The sequence below is a fragment of the Gavialis gangeticus genome, unplaced genomic scaffold, assembly GCF_001723915.1.
Source record: "Gavialis gangeticus isolate Ggan-Ray unplaced genomic scaffold, GavGan_comp1, whole genome shotgun sequence".
Taxonomy (NCBI): Eukaryota; Metazoa; Chordata; order Crocodylia; family Gavialidae; genus Gavialis; species Gavialis gangeticus.
This window is the reverse complement of record NW_017729025.1, coordinates 15867020-15886475: the sequence shown is the minus strand read 5'-3', so window position 1 is coordinate 15886475 and position 19456 is coordinate 15867020. Positions and strand designations below refer to the sequence as shown.

Sequence of the window (19456 nt, the reverse complement as noted above, 5' to 3'; positions counted from 1 at the left end):
CCCCCTGCCTGCCTCCGTATGGCCAGATGGAACCCTGCTGTGACAGTCCTGTGCTGGATCAGGACCATCAGCTGGATCTGGCCTGCAGATGGCCTGAGCAGTGCCCATCCAGCCCACAGCCCAAAAAAGGTTGAGCCACCCCTGGTCTAGATCAGTTGTCAATGAAGAGTCTGGACGGCATTGAATGCTCCTAAAAGACTGTATGTCAGATGCAAATAACATTGTGTGTGTGTGTGTGTATCTGTCTGTCTCTCTGCCCACCTTCTGCCTTATTTACACAGAAAACCCGTGCTTAAAATAGTGTCAAGGTTTTCCGAGTTAGGTCCTTACCCTCCCTGGACAAAATCTGAGTGTCTCTTGCAATCCATAGGTATCCCAGAACTGTTTGAAGGAAAAGTCACCACAGTTTTTTGATGTCCATTTTTCTGTAGCCTCATTCACAGAAATAGCGGCATGCTTTTGGCTAAGTCTTCTGGAAAATTTCAGCTTATGTGCTTAAAGGGTGTAAAGTTATCAGTAGCTGGAAATGGGGCATTATAATGGGAAGCATCAGACAGCCTGATAATAGGATAGCCCTATAATCATTGGTTTACCCAATGGTATAATCGCATGTTTACCCACCCCAGCAAAACTAAATCTCTTTGCCCTTCCTACTACTATGGGGTTTGAGAAAATTGAACTTGCAGAACTCTTGCGTCAGCAAACTTGGCTCTTTGGTTAACCTTGGAAGGGGTAAATGAGCTTCAGTCAAATCATTTTTCACTGAAAATGTTTTTTCCTACTATGTGGAGAATTTTAAGCAGAAGTCTGGGTCACTGCTGACATCTGAATGTTCAAAGACCACATGAGGCACTGCATACTATATTATCCCCCTGATGGCTTCCCATGGCTGTTAAAAGAAAGGCTCCTAAAGAGAGTCTACCACCTCTGTTATTTCCAAAAGAACAAAACTGAATCAGATCTACGAGGCTGTCTATGTAGTCAATTATACAGATTGATAGTACCCGAACTGCTGCCTAATCTGAAGAAATCAGCAGGGATTAGCTGCTTTCTCTTCATTGCGAAGAATAGATTTGTAACCAACCAAAGCTGCATATCCTACACCAGGTAGAGGAGGATCCAGGAAGCTGAAATCTTGCCTGAAGAAGGGAAATTATAGACTGAACAACAGTTTGTCGGCTTTTGACCTTCAGAAGAATAGAGCCTTAGCAATACAATGCTTCCAAGTGTAAGGTGCTCCAGCTGGGGGCAGATAACCCTCGACACGCATACAGGCTCGGTGGTGACAGCTTTACTTGCACCATGGCCAAAAGGGACCTCGGGGTAGTGATCAACCATCACGTGAACATGAGCTGACAGTATGAGGCAATGGTCGGCAGAGCAAACAACACGCTGGCATGTATCAACTGATGGATCTTGTGTAAAACTGAGGAGGTGGTGCTCGTGCTGTACTCAGTGCTGGCGAAACCGCAGCTGGAGTACTGCATCCAGTTCTGGGCAATGCACTTCGGAAAGGACGTGGAAAAACTTGACAGGGTCCAGAAAAGAGCCACCAGTATGGTCAGGGACTTGCAAGGCAAGCCATATGAGGAAAGGCTGAGGGACCTGAGACTCTTCAGCCTAAACAAGAGAAGGTTGAGAGAGGACTTGATAGCGGCTTACCGCTGTATCAGAGGAGCGCATCAGGAGCTTGGTGAACAACTGTTCACTAGGGCACCCCTGGGGAAGACCAGGACCAATGGATACAAACTCCTGGAAGGCCGCTTCAGGCTTAATACCAGGAAAACCTCCTTCACAGTCAGTGTCCAGACTGTGGAAGAAACTCCCTCCAGAGGTGGTGCAGTCACCAACCCTGGAGATTTTCAAGGGGAGACTGGACAGTCAGCTCGCTGGGGTCACTTGACCCCAGTTGTCTTCCTGCCTAGAGCAGGGGGGGCTGGACCCAATGATCTGCAAGATCCCTTCTAACCCCTAACATCTATGAATCTATAACATCAAGGGTAACATTTTTCCACTTCTAACTACTACCCTTTTCTTTATGTGGGTTTAAATAAACTTGACTAACTTCTGTACAGTCATCAGAAAACAAATACAAGGTCTAGTAAGCATTACCTGCAATAAGGTAAGCATTACCTTATTGGTTTAGGTTTAGTTGCTATAAATGTGCTTTTGTCACAGTAGATACTATTTGATCATTTCAATTTTCTTAGGGCCTGAATTGGTGACCACAGAAACCAACAGGGAGATTTTCCATTGACTTCAGTGGGTTTTGACTCATACCTTAAACTTTTTAAGATAAGACCTATGAAAGAGACAGCTTTTATATGCTATTTTTGATTTGATGTTTAAAACCATGACCAAAGAATTGGTTTTTCTGGGTAAATGATTTTTCAGTTGGAAGCATTCAGAGGAGCAGGCAAGCTGTAAGTTGGGTGAATGCTCTCATTTGGTGACATGATTTAACACCCTGGCCACAACCCTTTCATTTCCTGAGGTGTGGGTGTTGGATTGTTTCTCCTCACAATACAATTTGATGTTCTCAGAGATAAGACATGTCGTTCAAAAAATATTGGCTCAAATTGGCTCAATTGACTTGCTGCCCACTTACGCTAATGTAATGACAAATGATCCTCCTGGGAAGCTGGATCTTCAGTGTCACAGCTGAATTTACGATTATGTAAAGAGTACTATGAGAAAACTGGACTATGTCCTTAGCTGAATCCTTAGGTCACTCTACTTGGATTACTCTTCCCTACCTTTCTATTTCTCTAAATGCTGGTGCCAGAACAGGCCACCCTCTTCACTTTCCCCTGCTTATTCAAAACCATTTTTAGTTTCCAGTGTACATATTTTTGAATAGTGATGACTTATGATTCATTTATAATGTAAATAAAACTAAAAGAAGAAAGAAAATACAGTCAACTAACCAGCTACTAATTTTTTTTTTTAAATCTATGTAAACCTGCACTTGAAGTTGCATGAATCTAATACTGAACCCAGCTTCATTTAATTTATTCTACCAAAGAGACCTCTGTTGAAGCTTTGGCAAAGCCAGGCATGAACAATTGCATCATTTTCCTCAGGAGATGCTCTGTGTTGGTGGAAGAAGCAGGTGCCAATTCGGGCACAGCACAGTTTTTAAACACGCGAATAGTCCTGTTGCTTTCTTCTACGGGACTGCTCTCTACAAGACTACTCACACACGTCAAATTATGTACATAAGTGCTTTGTTGAGTGAAGCCCTGGGGCACTGTCCTCTGGGGGGAAAACAATTTCAGTTGCTCTCTGTCAGCTGGTCACCTTTAATTCAGTAAGATTTGTAAATCAAAGACTGGCTTTCTGGACCTAAGAATAAAAATAAATCTCTTATTTTCTGGCTTTGAAACAACTGATTGAACTCAGTTGGCTTTGAAACTAGTAGATGTCCAAACAAGTTTCACAACAGTACTATTTGGGGTAAGATATTTACCAGGGAAAATTGAATGATCCTCTGTATTTATTGCTTGATAAATAGGACCACTCAACTATACAAATAAGACGGCAGTGGTGATCTGGGTGTGGAAAAACAGATGCTTTGCAATATAACTTTTTCCCAGAGTTGGAACTAAGTGTTGGTTATGACAGTAATTGTACTGGTGCTGAGCTGTCTTTATAACTTTGAAAGTGAAAACCGTGTTCTGTGGGGTAGGACTGTCTTTATGCTCAGTGTAGAGGGACTATCGCAATGGGATCTGAGTCCACTGGGTTTCCAACACACTACTGCAGTACAAACAGTCACAACAAAGGACTCCTAACTTTTAGTCTCAGCTCTGATGATAACTCCTGAGTATCCCTGTACTTAATGTTTAGAAGCTTGACCCCAGGAAAATAAACCACAGCTCGGCTTGCAGTGCTGAAGACAGAGAAACAGGCTTTAAGAATGGGATGCTTGAGCAAGCAAATGCCTAAGCCAGTCAACAGGAAATGTTGAAGAGAAGGGATGCCTGAAACCCTGCCCCTCTCTGGAGCTTAGTTGCCTCCCTGCAGCTCTGAATCAGCACCTTCAAGAGACTGGGATTCACAGCCGAAAACCTCCTCCCTAACTTAAGAGGCCTAAACCCTCCCTTTGGAGATGAATGAGTGGGTTGCCCTTTTTGAGACCTGGCATAAGGACCTGGTAGGGTGGTGGCTATCTTATATACAACAGCCTTGGATTTAGAGTGTTTGCCCAAGAAGTGGGAGAAGAGGGATCAGTACCCTGCCGAGCTGGTGGGGTTTTACCTCTGCATCTGCCAGAAGTGTCCTAACCCCCACATGAGAAGGAAATCTAGGCTGGAGGCAGTTTCTACCCTTCATGCAGAAGCTGAGCTACTGTGTGAAAAGGAATTCAAGATACCTGGGATCAGGAGAAACGGCACAAGAGGGAGTCTGACCCCCTCTTCACAGATGAAGACACTTACCTGATAGAGGGAAGTGCTAGTTTCTAGCCCCTGCTGTCAGCACTGGTTATGCATTTTGCTTTAAACAGTTATTGGTTAAAATAAATGTATAGTCCTGGGACCAGTGACTGGAACTCAGTTTTTCTTTTGAGCAAGTGCCCTTTTCCCTAGGCTAGAGTTACTACTCCCTCTTCTGCTCTCTCATGGCCATGTCAGGATAGAGACTGTCACCCACTCCAGACTCATTGTTAGAGCACTTCCCTAAGATGTGGGAAACATGCATTTTAGCTCCCTCAAGCTACAAAAGGACACTGAATCCAGATTCTCCACTTCCAAGGCATCAGTGTTGTTGAACCAAAGTCAGCATGGCAGCTGTGTTTTGTGCCAAACTCAATGATCAGTCTATGTAAGCTTATTTGGAGTGTACCTCCTAGATTGAAACTCTTAAGAGACTTAGACCCAGAGAAGGTTAGTTTGTGAATCTCAGTGGCACTTAGGTGTGAGGTAGTGGCCAATAGGGCTGTGCAAAGCTTTGGTTCCTGATTTCATTTGGCAGAGATTCAGCCCAATTCAGTGGCCGAATCTCCAAATTTGAATCGAATCAGAGGACCCCTTAATCTCTCCAAATCAAATCGGAACCCTCTGAATCAATTCGGAAAGATTTGGTGATTTGGACATAGGCACAGCTTTAAATGTTTTTTCTACATACCTCTAGGTAGCAGGCGGCTCGTGATTGCTGTGATGTTGGGGCACGTGGAGTGTCCCATAGGAGTGTGGGGGGCTCCCAGAAGCACTTCTGGTCCACTTCCAGGTCTCCCGGGGAGCGTGCTGGAAGGGCCCCCCAACTCAGTGACTGGTACCTCTTGCATTGGGGGGGGCTCCCAGAGTTCCCCTGTGGCTGATTGCCAAGCCACAGGGGGCCTGAGGGGGCCCTCAGTGTGCTCCCCCATGGACCTGGAAGTGGACTGGAAATACTTCTGGTCCACTTCTGGGTTTGCCGGGGAGCACGTTGAGGCCCCCCCCCCCCGCACTCCTGTGGGGCACTCCATCTGCCCCACCAGCGCAGTGATCACAAGCTGCACTGGTACCTCAAGGTATGTAGCAATAACTTTTAAAGCTGTGTCTGTGTCTGAATCACTGATTCTCCGAATCGGCATCGAATCTTCAGATTCGGATTTAGCTGAATCAAATCAGGGACGGTGATCCAAATCAATGAATCAAATCACTGTCCCTGTTGAGTATGGCCCGCTTCACACACCCCAGTGACCAAGGTTCACAGACTTGCCAAGATGGAGGCAGTTCTGAGTATGTGCAGTAGCAGAACTCTAGACACCAAAGGAATTTTACTGGGGAAAGTGGAGGTGCCACCTTCAGGCAATGAGCTCCCCAAGCACTTTCGTGGGCTTGCACATTCACTTTTGGTTTGGTTTCGCCAAATATAAGATATAAATAAAACACACTAGCCAGGTTCAAGTGCAGACTGTCGTCTTCTCTAATTGACTTCACAGCAGGTTCTTGGAATCTTTTAGTCATAGTCTCTAATTTGCACAGAGATAGTTTGTCATGTTCATCTGAAGTTGGTCAGAAAATAGAGCAGGATAGCACCTTAGAGACTAACTGAGGTTGAACTGCTTGAATCGGTTACTCTCTAAGGTGCCACCTGCTCTACCCTCTGCCAGTTGCTAATTCAGCAAGCACTAACTTCAGTAGAGCCATCATGAATGAATTTGGTGTACTGTATTGTATTCTTCAGCAACTTTGTTTTTGTATGTATCTTGTTGCTTTTGCTTTATGTCTGCTGTCTCGTAGACTGTAGTTGTAATGGACTCAGTCCAATCCCCTTTGAAGTCTATGGGTGTTTTTCCCAGGTTATTGGATAAGACCCACAGTGCATAATGTCCAAATAGCCAATATATTACAAAGCAAACAAGTATCTGTTCAGTTAAAAATCCAAATAATAAACTAGATCTATACCTAGCATAAAGTTGAAAGATGGAAAAATTCACTTTCTTAGTGTTAGAAGCAAGATTTGTGATGAAAGGTAATGTGTTTTATAAGTCCAACTGGTGTAATTGGGAGAGAAAACAGACAAGCTTTTGGTCCTCAAATGCCCTTCATTAGGTCTCCTTTAGCATTAGTTATTATGTGCATTTGAATGCAGGGATAGGACTTTAAGGATTTGGGGATCTGAAACAGAAATACCAACTGAATTTGAAAAGCATACAGTCTCCTCAATTGAACTTAGAATCTCAGATGTAGTTTACCCTTCAGACGCTGTGTTTCATAAGGAACACAGACGCATGAGGGTTTAAGGTTCTTTTGATATTAAAAATAACTTCAGAAACTCCAATATTTTACAATTTGATAACATAATTAGCTAGTGTTTTGACTAGACTGATTTGATGATAACATACAAAAAAGGGTAATTTAATCTTGGCAAAGAAATGAAGAATATTTACCTTTTTCCGTTTTATGTCTTAATTTCTACTTCAGATTAAACATTTTGGCTGCTGAATATTTAACGTTTGAAATTTCCCTGTATACGTCTTCTGTTTTGAATCATTATTTAACTTGGTGAAAAAGTGAGTTATATCCTGGGATTGCAGAGCATTGAGATCCTGTTGTTTTTCTTTTTTTCACGTGTGTGATCTCCTGCCATGTGCAGACCTTCAGCTTCTCCTGGGAGAGTTGCTGCTCTCCCAGTAAAAACCACAAATGTACAGATGTTCAGGATTTTTCTCCCAGAGCAAAAATGGCTGCTCCTAGGAGAAAAATAATTCCAGGAACAACTGGGGTTAAATCATTTTCAGGAGAGTTTCTCCTGGGAGACCAAAGGTCTGTATATGTTTCCTTCTGAGAGAAGCCATTGCACAGTCCTCCAACATCCCAGTGTCCCTTCCCTCCTGCCCTTTCCCCCCTCCTTACCAGGGGAGATAGTGTCTTGTTCAAGCTGGATATTACTGCTCCAGCCAAGCACGGAGCAGATCATGCACCCTTATAACCCCACATTGTGCTGCAGGGAGACGGACCCTGATCCTGAGCAGTCAGGATCAGCAAATCAGGACTGTCCTGTACATAGCTGCCATCTGTCTCCAGGCTGACTGAGGTAGCCTGCAGAGCACGCTGAGATGTGTGCACAGGGGTCTCCTGGCTGCGCAGTGTCAGCACTGCAAGCTCTCTGATCCTGAAGGGCTCAGTATTCAAGTGCCTGTTTGGGGAACTCCAGGTAAATTTTTTTTCTATCAGGAAACACCCCCAGGGAGAATTCTCCCAAATCACTTGAATGTGTGTGTGCACAGCCTCTGTTCACATTCTTTAGGAATCTCTTATGTGCATTAAAAGGGGTAGACCCAAATATTTCTATTATTTTTCCCTATTTTCTCTGCTTGTATTTGATTAAACACTTGTACTTGTTGATTTTAAAAAATGCTGTCGGAAAATACCTACATAGTCTGGTGACCAGCAAATTAATTATCTTTATGTGCAAAGGCATATAGATTTCTAATCAGTGGCTTGTGTTGTATACCACACCTTCAAAGGGCAACTGGTTCTCATTTATTGGGTGAGTACTCTACCGTTGAATAAGTGAGGCATCATTTTACATAATAATGGTATCAGTTATACCAGATGCACCCAAAAATAAGAAATGTTAGACCCTCTGTTTACAGGGTGGTATCTAGCCACTCTCTAAGGTAAGGATGAGGGTAGCTATATGGGCAGATCATTTCACATCTGTTCTTGATAGCAATTCTTGCACCTTCCTCTGAAGCATCTCCCTGTCCAGGCTATAGGATTTTGGATTAGATGGATCATAGGTCTGCCTAATATGACGTTCCCATGCTCTAATTTAATATCCTGTGGATGTGGTTCTTTGAAAAACTTAGAAAGGACTCTATCTTGATTATATACTTCTGCTGGGGTCTGATACACTTCCACTAATGTTAAAACACACTTGATTTATTTTAAAATAATCCCTAGTGCTATTCCTATACTTGTGATTTGGCTTGACCTACAAAACTAGCTTATCTTGTAAGTGCCAAACTTTGAACTGAGCTATTGAAAATAACAATAGTGGAATTTGTCCTGAATTGACAGTTTTCTGTATTTAAATATTTAATGAATGCTTAATTAGAGCAAAAACAAGAGTCAGGGGATTGTGTGTTGCATTAATATTGTATTTCAAATGAAGTAATGGATTTTATTCTTTTCTAGGGGATCAGCAGCCTCTTCAGTTCCTTAAAAGTGGTGCGTCTTCTACGACTTGGTCGTGTTGCCAGGAAATTGGACCATTATCTAGAATATGGTGCTGCAGTACTGGTGCTGTTGGTCTGTGTATTTGGACTAGTGGCTCACTGGCTAGCCTGTATATGGTACAGCATTGGGGATTATGAGGTGATCGATGAAGTCACTAATACAATCAAAACAGATAGCTGGCTCTACCAGTTGGCATTGAGTATCGGGACCCCATATCGGTACAATACTACCGGCTCAGGGCAGTGGGAAGGAGGACCAAGTAAAGACTCGTTGTACATATCCTCTCTCTACTTTACCATGACAAGCCTTACAACAATAGGATTTGGAAACATTGCTCCTACCACTGATGGAGAGAAGATTTTTTCAGTAGCCATGATGATGGTTGGCTGTAAGTAGAATGGTCTTACTGTATTCTGTTTTATTTTGCATGTACATATTTATCTTCCAGCATTCAGTATGGCATATTTTAAAGCACATGCATTGGCTTGTTATACTGTTACTATTAGTTGCACGTGTACTATCCCATGATTGCCATCAGGACTCTTGACAGACATATATTTTAGCATGTTGCCTTGCAGATAAGTAAACATGGAATAAAACTGGTGATATAGAAGCAAAACTTATCTGATCATGACTTGGAAGATGTATATAGTGCTTAAGTAGATCTGATCAAAATTATATAGTACGTGCCACGATTTCTTTTTTTGCATTTTAAAAATCTGAGTATGCGTTAAGTATTGAATTGGGTTAAAAATTTGCACTCTCAGACTCATGGGGCCAATTGAATTCACCTGATATGTTTTTTTTTAAATGAACTTCCTCTAGCTAGTTTTCAGAAAGGTGCTGTGCCTTTTATGACATTGGTTGGGTTTTAATGTAAGCTCTATTTTTATCTACTGAGATGGTATCCTTTGTCACCATGGAAGCTGAAGGTAGAGGAGGTCATTAGAAGACATAGTATTGTACCTCTTCTTAGTTTCCTGCTGTTTTGCAGCTCCTCTCAAATGCTTTTCAAATGACGGCGCAAAGGAAGATTCCTTATCTCAGATGCTATCTCATGGCTCTAGGTGAGAACACGATGCAGCTTTTCAGGTTAACAAGAATCTTCAAAATATAGTGTAGTTTGAGCAGCTGGCATAGGGAACCAGGGGGCTGTTGAAAAATTTAATACACGAATAAAATCATTGGGAAAATGGTAAATTATTTCATTGCTTAAATAATTAAAGAAAGTGCTACTGTTGTGCGTTACATTCTCAAAGGTTTGTACAGCGACCGAGTAATTATGTAACAAGTGTGCAAACAACATCTTTTGAAATTAGGAGCTGCGTAAGCTGTCTACTAATTAAGTTCAGCACCACCTTTAAGTCCTTTGAAAAATACATAACTGTAAATGGCAAGTCTTTTTTTTTGTCCTAAAGCTTTTCTAGAGGTCCCATATTATTAAATCTATTCATATTTTTAATATTATTTTTAATGTGTTCTATTGTTTCAGGAATCTGATAGCGTGCTTGCTGTGTGGTTTGATATGATTTGTGCTTAAGCAGCATCTTCACATATTGCAGTGCACTTTACAGTCTATAAAATGCAGTTCCCAAGCTATGGCATTACTGAGCCACTGTGGATATACTGTAGGAAATATACAGGTGGTGGTGGACTGCAAATGCTTTTTTTCTTGATTCTGCTAGATGGTGTTTACAGAGGTCCAAGGACTGGGAGAACTGAGTGGTTTTGCAGCATCTTTGACTTTTCTGCAGACTACTGGTGTGGTGCAGGGGAAGGGAGCGGGAAGTAGAGCTTGCAGCATTCTCCAAGTTTGCTACCACTGAATACACTATAGACTAATTGGAAAATAGTGCTAGAAGGGATCTTAGGAGATGATTTATTCCAGCCTCTTCCTCAGGGCAGGATCCATCCTCATCTAAGCAGTCATGGCTCAGTATTTGTCTAGTTTACACCATTAGTGAAGGGGATTTCACAGCCTTTCCAGGCAGTCTGTTTCAGGACTTGACCACTGATAATTAGAAAGTTCTTTCATACCTAATCTCATTTCTCCTCATTGTAATTTAAGATAGTTGCTTCTTCTCCTGTCTACTAGAGGCACAGAGAATAGTCAGTCGCCATCTTCTTTGTGATACCCATTTTCTTTTTGAAGACTTGTCAAATCCTCCCTCTGTCTTCTCCTGGGTATACTAAACAATTCAGGTTCTTCCATGCCTGGTATCAGTTCTTCCAGCCATCGTAAGGTTCTTCCTCTGAAACACATCAGAGACATAAAAGCTACAGCTCATTACCAAAGAGTGGTATGGACAGAAAATTCTGCCCACTCCCAATAGCTGATACTGATGGTAAGCATGGGTGCTAGCTGCAAAATTGCCTAAGTAGGACACAGGTTGGGTATTTAACCAGAAGCATAAAAGTAATGCCTGAAAAATGATCAGTACGAAAGGGGACAGACATTTTATACTCTAAAAATGGTAAATATGAAAGGTTTGTAGGTACTGGGTAAAACAGGGACAGAGTTTGAAATTTGGCATGTACACAAAAGGAACAATATGGGGCCAATCTTTACTTGCCTTTTCCAAGTAAATATACACACTGATGTTAGCGTGGCTACTCATGAGTAAAGGAAGCAAGTTTCTGCCAGTAAATGAGACGTATGGGTAGAAAAACCTATTTCTAAGTCATTTTTTTAAAATCAAATGTTTAGATTGAAAATGTTGAGTCTTTTGCAGATTTGATCATAAGTGCTTGAGGATTTTCACAGATGGACCTGTACAAATGTACATGCACAGCTGCGCTGGCTTAATTTCATGTGTTTGGAGATAGTCGTGGAAATGTTTGCTTGTAAATATCATGCTGTGAGTGCATGTGTGTCCTAAATCGAAATATGCTGATTGGTCAGTTAAGTGTTCACATGACTACTTGCTAACTTACACCAGCTTGCAAATACCAAGCTTGTGGTTTGTTGCGGTATTTGTGTTCACAAATCCATCCTACGCGGATGTCCAGAGTCTGCCTTCTGGGGTGCACGTTGTTGAAGTGAGAACACCAAAAAGTGATACTAATCAGAAAGTATGCGGGCAAAAACTGTTATAAGGAGAGGTGGGTACTTTCTTTTGGACAAATAGTTTGTGAAAAATGCATCTTGAGGGCAATAAAAATGACTTGCAAATTTGGACCAGGTTGGTTAAACAGTTTTGGCCAAAATGCAAAAGTTTGGAAAAGTTGAAATATTTCATTTCAACACTTTCAAACGGAAATGTATAGTCTTTCTATAAAATAACATTTACAATAGTAGAAAGATTCCTCTTAAAAATGACATAAATTTTTAAGGTTTTTATTTTGACAAGACAACCAGAAATATTTTCGTTAGGGGTCAGCACAAAATAGTTTTTGTTGGTTGGTTTGGGCACTGAACCAGGAATCAATGATTCCCAGAGCTGCAATTATAAGTAAAGAGGAACTTTCTTTTCCTTTTTTATACTCTAAAATACGAAACAAGCTTGGTGATAGTCCTGGAAATGTTTGCTAATACCGGTAGTTTGTCTTGGCAACGTTTTCCTAACAAGGTCTGCCAAAAAAGCATCTGACACTTAGATTTGGAATTGGAGATAGCCATTCATCACAATCCTAATGGCCTGCCCACGTAAACTTCAGACATGGCAGAAATGATTTGTTGCTTTGTCTCCTGGCGTTTATTTGTTTTGCAAGCCAGAAGTTTGCTATTCACGCTGGTAAAGTTATGTGTAGTTGGGAAGAGTGTTTGGAGGGATTATGAGTACATGAATGTTACTGGTGGCCAGGATTACAATGTGGTGCTCGTTTTAAAAAATAGCAGAGTTAAGTCTCTGCACTTGCTATAAACAATCGTGTGGAAAGTGACTGTGTGGTTGGCTCGGTATTTGAGTGCTGTTTTCTCCCCTGGCTGTTCAGCTGGCATTGTAATCAGACAGGTGATTTAAACGGTCTGAGACGCATCACCTGGAGTCTTTCAAGGGAGATGGTTTTTCTCTTAAAAATTATACTTTACACTCATGGCTGTTGTCTTGATGTCTCTTTGACCTGCTCGTTCTGCCTCAGTATGTAAGCTGAAGCATTTGTGTTTGCTGTTTCCAACTTTTTCAAGAGACAAACTGGAACAAACCTTACTGCTTTTTATTGCAAGACTGGGGAGTGAAGTATGTCTGAGGGTTGCTGTGTAAATTCTCATTTGCTTAAGTGGTCCCTGCATCGGGAATTCATTTTCTTGCATCTCGTCTTGCTTGTATAATGTGACCTGGAGTGGAGCAGAAAGGTGTGAGAAGTCTCTCCTCTGAATCAGTGAGGGACCTTGCCTTGCAGTAGAGACCTTAAATGCAAGCCTCTAAGCTTCACTCGGCTCCTGCTCTGCGGTTATGCATTCTGGTCTCCTCCTCTGTGATTACCTCTGGCAAAGTACTAGGGCTGCCACAGAGGGATGGACTTTGAAGTGGAAGTGACTCGGCGCCGTGTGTTTCATCTAATACAGGCGTCTATTCACATTAAAGTTACTGTACATGGAAATCTCTGAATTTAAATATATGTTTTATTCTGTTTACATTTGCTGTACTAAACATTGTTCTTTAAAAAACAAACAGAGAACAAACCTTTGAGTCATCTTCAAAAAATGAGTGGGTATTACAGAGAGGAAAGGCGTTCTAATTCAAAATAGTTTTCAGATGTCTCAGAAACATGTAAGGGGTGGTAAGCCTCCTTTTCCAGAATATTTGCCCACTTTTACCAGTTACTACCCCACCAAGTCCTAATGCTTAAGAAGCTCACTTAGAGAACACTGTCATGTAGGCTTTTATTCTTCACAGGTTTAAATTTTTTTTTTTTTTTTGGTTGGAAAAATATGCAATGCACCGCCTTGAGTCTGCAGGTTGGAAACAACACATTCAAGCAATTACGACATTTTTTAAATTCAGTTTTTGCCGCTGATTGAAGGGAGAGTTGCTGCCTGATAGAAGGTTTCACTTTTGTCTTCTTCCTCCATTTTATACTTTATAACCTGGAGAGAACCTTAATGTGAGCATTAGTGTTGTCAGTGGGCCATATGTTCTACCTGATGCACCTCTCCTCGGAAGGAAGCCCTCCTCGATGAGCTGAGGGAGCTTAGCTTTGACAGGACCTGGTGATGGCTGCAGCTCTTCCTCATAAGCACCATGTTTGATTTTCCTTTTTTTACAGTTTGGGAATGGATGTGGGCTGCTTGTGAGGCTTTCAAGACAAGGTTCTTATCGATTGTCCAAGCCATTAGCTAATTCGTTATTCCAGTTGTGTTCTTTTATTGTTCAAGAAACATTATTCAGTCCCTCAGCAGCATGCTAATTAGGCCCTTGAATGCAATGCCTCTGAAGCACTGGAGTTTATCTAGTACGTTTGTTAAGCAAGGCCAAAGCCAATGCACCAACATTACAGCATCTAATTGGAGATCTCCAGGCAAGCAATCCCAGGGGTCTGCAGGATTTAATTTTAATCTCCAGGCAAATATACGTAGGATAGCAATTTCTAGCTGAGATTGTTACCAGAAGCGGAGATTAAATAGCATTTAGCAGAGCAGCCAATAGCAAATTTGCCAGGACACACTTGTGCAATGGCTTATGTCCATAGGAGGATATTGGACTGTATGTTTAACTATATATAAACCATGTAGCACTGGGTCTGCTGTTTCCTACAGTTACTAGTACTACAAGAGGGAGTTTCTTCTGCTCTTTGCTGCAACAGCTGTAGAGGAAGGGAGAGGAGCATTATTCCCAGACCTCAACCTTCTGGAGCAGTAGAAAGTTTTTGACCTCTTCAGAACTACTGGAAGTGACAAACCTTTCTCTTTGTCCCCTTCCAAACCCGGGTTACTGGAGCCCGTGGGTGGAAATGGAAATGCCCTTTGCTTTTCTTATGAAAAAGAGCAGTGCGAGTTTCTAGGTAGTGCTGGCTGCTGCCAACAGCTATCTGGTACAGCTTGCTTTGTACTTATATTGTAAGATCTCTAGGGAAGAGACCTTTTTTTGTTGTGTGTTTGTGCAGTGCCTAACACAATGGCTAGGGACAGACATTCAAAAAGCCTGAGCCTGAATTGATTCAATCTTTGCAGGTTAGTTTAACCTGGCTAGGCTAAATCAATTTTAGTCTAACCTGGCTAGGCTAAATCAGTCTGGACAGACATCTCAGAAACAGGCTAGAAGCTGGGGGGCACTAGAGCAACCCTCCCTTCCTTCCACAGCATGGAGCTGAGGGGAACATGGCCAGGGCCTGGCAGGATGCTCTGATTAGCCCAGCAGGGAATTGATAACAGTGTTTATCACCCAATTAGGAAAACAAAAGAGGGGCATTACCAGCTACTTGTTGATTCTGCCTGTTGCTCCAGCACGGACCTACCCAGCATGTGGTCTGCTAGCTAATACACAGACACCTCCCCAGCAAGGCAGAGGGGAGGGGGGAATTCCTGCTTAACAGGGAGTGGTGAGGGGAGGGGAAGCAGCCTGCAGTCTCTGGAGCTTCAGCCAGGAAGCAAAGGGGAGGGGCCGGCCCTGCTGTGGAGCAAAGAGTGCCGCCCAGCCCAGAGAGCATGCTGGGATGCTGGGGGTGTCTGGTTATCTTAAACCAGCAAGGGGTCTGGGACAGACATTTCATAAACCGGTTTGAGCCAAGTCGGTTAAGTCTGTTACTACATTCAACCAGCTTTATCTCAAACTGGTTTCAGCCATTCTCAAACTGGTTTGTGGGCACTGAACGTCTGTTCCGTTACAGGTTTAAACCAGTTTCTGATCACTTAAACTGGTTTATGTGTAATTTCTGTTCCTAGCCAATAGGGTTCTGGTCCATGCCAGGGGCTGTTGGGAGCTACAAGAATACAGATGATACATAAGTAGGCTTGGCAGAATTTGATCTGTATCAATACATGATTTCACCTCACACTCACAGATTGAGATTTTTTTTTTCCAGTTAACAATCAAAAAGAGAGGGGAGAAACAGAAGAGAGTCGGAGGCCAGATGCTAGAGCACTGGTCTCTTCAAAGAGGAAAACAGTGGGTGACTTCATAATACTTCAATTAAGCAATTAGCTGCTTGTTCCCAGCTGCGGGAATATGGGGTAGAGGGACGGAGGTAACAGACTAATTAAACCCCTACCCAAAGCCCAGAGAAGGGGGAGTGGAAGAAGAGTATTCCAGTTGGACCAGAAGCAGCGGCTGTGGAGGAAGGTGCGTGAAGCAGTGGCGGGGAATTCCCGATGTCTGATTGGGCAACTCAGCTGCAGAAAACTGGGGAGAGACTGTAAAAAGGGGTGAAGCAGCCTACTGGTACTGGTACTGAGACTGGTAATGGAGAGAGAGACTCCAGTTAGAAAGGATAAAAGTTTAGATGGTTTCTTGGTCTTTCCGTTATTTTGTTTTGTTTCTTGCCATCTTTGTTGTTCATTCAATTTAAATAGTTAGAAATAAAAAAAAATGCTTAAAAATAAAGATCAATATTATCCATTAAAATGATTTAAAAAATGAAATTTGAATTCTGCCAAGCCTGTGCATAAGTCAGTTTTGCAGTCACAGACCCTCAAACAAGCATAGCCTTCCCCCAGCTATTGCAAAGCCCAAACTGGATTGAGTGATCTATAAGAAGAGTCACTATAGGTGACAGAGTAGAGGCAGAGAGGGATAAGCCTAAAAAAAGATAAAGAAAGAGACGCTCAGTCTGGGCCAGGAGTTTGGTTGCTTTGTCGTGTAAAGCCCTAACTTCATAATGGTTAGTCTTGTTTGCAGCAGTTGCTGCAGCTTCTGGGCATTGTCTTGGGTCCCCTCCTGGTGGCATGAATGGCATGTGTCCCGAGCGGCTGGGTGGGGCACGGCTACACCGGCAGCGGTGAGTGGAGAGCTGCCACAGACGCCACCGGCACTGTTGGGAGCAGGGGTGGTGAGTGCTGACCATGGGTCAGCGACCACCCACAGGCACCACTGGCAGCATCGGCGGCGGCCAGGGGCAATCAGAGACTGCCTGCAGACTGGCGGCCTCTTTGTAGGTGTACACACGTGCAACCCTTATGCATCCTCCCTAGCAGTGGCATGGCATAGACTGCCAAAGAGCAGTCTGGACATGAGGGAATCTTGATCAGATAGTCATGAATCAGATGTAGTTCTGCACCCCAGAAAAAAGGAAGAAAGCAGTTCTAGCAACTGCTGTAAGGGCACCCCTGGGTAGTGAGGAATATGGAAAGGAACGGACACCACTGTGAGCTGATTTGACGGTGAGGGGAAAAGATGCTTTCTGGCAAGGGCAAGGTCCTGGGTTTTGCCAGAAACTCTCTCGAGAGAGACCTTAGCGTATGTCTGCATCACACACATTCACACAGCTGATCTTCAGATATACCCCGAATCGGTGACTCTGCAACAGCCAATGAACGGGCTGCTTTAGTGAAAGACAGGTTTATATTTACATTGCACAACTCGGAAATCTTGCATGTATTCAGCAAGGATGCACTGTTTCTCTGGAGTATAAATCCTGTGATGCCAGAAGGAGCTGATTTGTTGTAGAACAGGAGTGGTTTCGCCCATGCCTCTGACACTAAAGCCCCCCGGCTGGTTCAGGCAGCCCCAGTGCACACTAGGGTATGCTCTGCCCCTCTGTAAAAGCAGCGTGTGTTGGAAGCTTGCATCTGCTGCAGATTGCAGCTTGTGTGCTAGCTACTGGAGGGCAGATTTCTGGAGGTATTCAGGCTTCTAAGTGTGCCGTTAGGCATCCAGGGTAGAGGCGCCTTTTGAAAACCTTATGCACATCTTTGGTGCCTAAATAATTTTTTTTTAAATTTGGCTCCTGAATTCTTAGTACTGTCTCTTGCTGACAAAGAACATCTCTGGGCATGTGCAGGTGACTGTTAACTGTTTCTCTTTCAGCAGAATCCTTGCAAGACTCGTTGGGAAATATCTCCGGTTTTACCTCTCCAAAGGCATCTGAAGGCACTTGGAAAGTAAAGCCAGGTGCCATTTATTTTCAGTGTGGATTTTCCCTTCTTGATACTAAACATCATGTTTGCCATTGTGTTCCTAAACCACTCAGGCAGATTAAAAGTTTTCATTAGACACTTGAATGGAATTATTCTCAGTCCATTGAGAGAGAAGTCTGATTCCAAAAGAACTAAAAGCCTTGACTGAATAATAGGGTTACTCCAAGAGTTGGAAAAAAAATTAAATAAAAGAATCATGCAACACTTTGTCGTTCATCATATAGGTTGGAGTAGATGCAGTGGATTTAATTAATGGAAGACCTGTGGGTCTATTTTCTGTCTTTGTCTTTTGTTCTGAAATGGTGGCAGGTTTAAAAATATTTAGTCAGGTAGTTTATAGGGAAAACATATGTTTCTCTAATACGAACAGCTTTGCACTATAAAACAGTCTCTTTGGGAAGCCCTGCTGGAATTCTTGCAAAGTGATATTTAGAGTGTGTTTCTACAAGCTTTACTTTATTAATATTGGCTTGATTTGTTTAAGTAGGTTTATGGTATCTAAAGAGGGGGGCAGAGAGAGTAAGAAAGGGAAGAAGGAATAAGCGCTCTTTAGCTGTTACTGCACAATGCTGTTTTAAATTACTTGAAAATCGCTTAGTCAGAGATTAAAATAAATGATGCACAAATGTATATGGGGGACCTCTAGGCAGTGTTTCTACCTCATTACTGATTTTATGGCTCACCACTAGAGAGATCCATCTTCCATGTTGCTTGCTGGGAGGGGCACTCACGTGTTTCCAGGGTATCTGTAACATCTATTTTCATCAAGCAAAAGTTTCAATTTAGTCAGCTAGGCCCTCCAAATGCCAGTGCTTTATACTAAGTAAATTAAATGGACCCTACAGGAAAAATAGCTACCGGGCTACTACCAAGCTGTGAATCTTCCATTTGCAACTTGTACGCCATTTCATTACCTTTAAAGTGGAATGAATGATTTGGGTCCTGATTCTGTTTGTGTGGCCCCAGTATGAAAGCCAAAAGAAGGCAGTGAAACATGGTGGCTGTTTTCAGCAGGCCTCCGTCTTGTATACCTGCTGGATATGCATGTTACCATTTGAACGTACCATTTGCACTGCAGGGAGGGATTTTCATCTGGTCTCCTGAATTCCTCCCTGCAAATAAAAACTCCAGTGACCAACCAGGAGTGGTGAAGTCACTGAGAAGTGCCTCGCATTTACAAAAATAAAAACATTGCAGAAGGAACCAAAGCCTTGAGGTGGTATCGGCACTTCCATTTACATCAGGATATTTCCCTGTCCATGTTTGTCCTTGCTAAATGTCAGAAGTAGAGAAAAAGTGACACCTTTGGATATCCAGAGAAGCTGAAATATCTGAGTTTGATGACAGGAAAAAGCTTCAAACTTACTGGAGGGAATAGTGTAGTATAGCAGCCTGTGAATTAATTAGGTGATGAAGTGTGCCTAATATTAATAAAGAAGATTGAGATCTGTAAATAGAAGACACTGCACACCAGAAATATTCAGGGAATCCTAAGCCATGGAGTGGCCGCACCCCAGTCTATTGTAGATGTTGCCAGTGTTTGCTGTTTTGTGATGTCTTCAGTTCTTCAAGAATACAGTGTTAATGCTCCTATAAGGGCTGCTCACAGTGTGGGAAAGATCCCAGTGGACCCTAGACCCTTCCCACCTGTTCACCAGCCTCCTCTTTGCAGTCTGTTGTGCAGGTGCAAGGTTGGGTACAGCGTATTTCTTCCTGGTCGCTGCCTGTACAACCCCATGCGAGTGAGAGTTACAGGTTCCAGTTGTGCCCG

At 42.7% G+C, this 19456-nt stretch overlaps 1 protein-coding gene across 1 annotated transcript in view; it reads left to right on the top strand.

The window, feature by feature from the left end:
* The window catches only part of KCNH5 (potassium voltage-gated channel subfamily H member 5), a 287028-nt gene that overhangs the window by 61874 nt on the left and 205698 nt on the right, over positions 1-19456 (top strand). The window contains exon 7 of the mRNA XM_019519890.1: positions 8631-9060. Coding sequence (XP_019375435.1) covers positions 8631-9060 — 430 coding nt within the window. The remainder of the gene's footprint in view (positions 1-8630; positions 9061-19456) is intronic.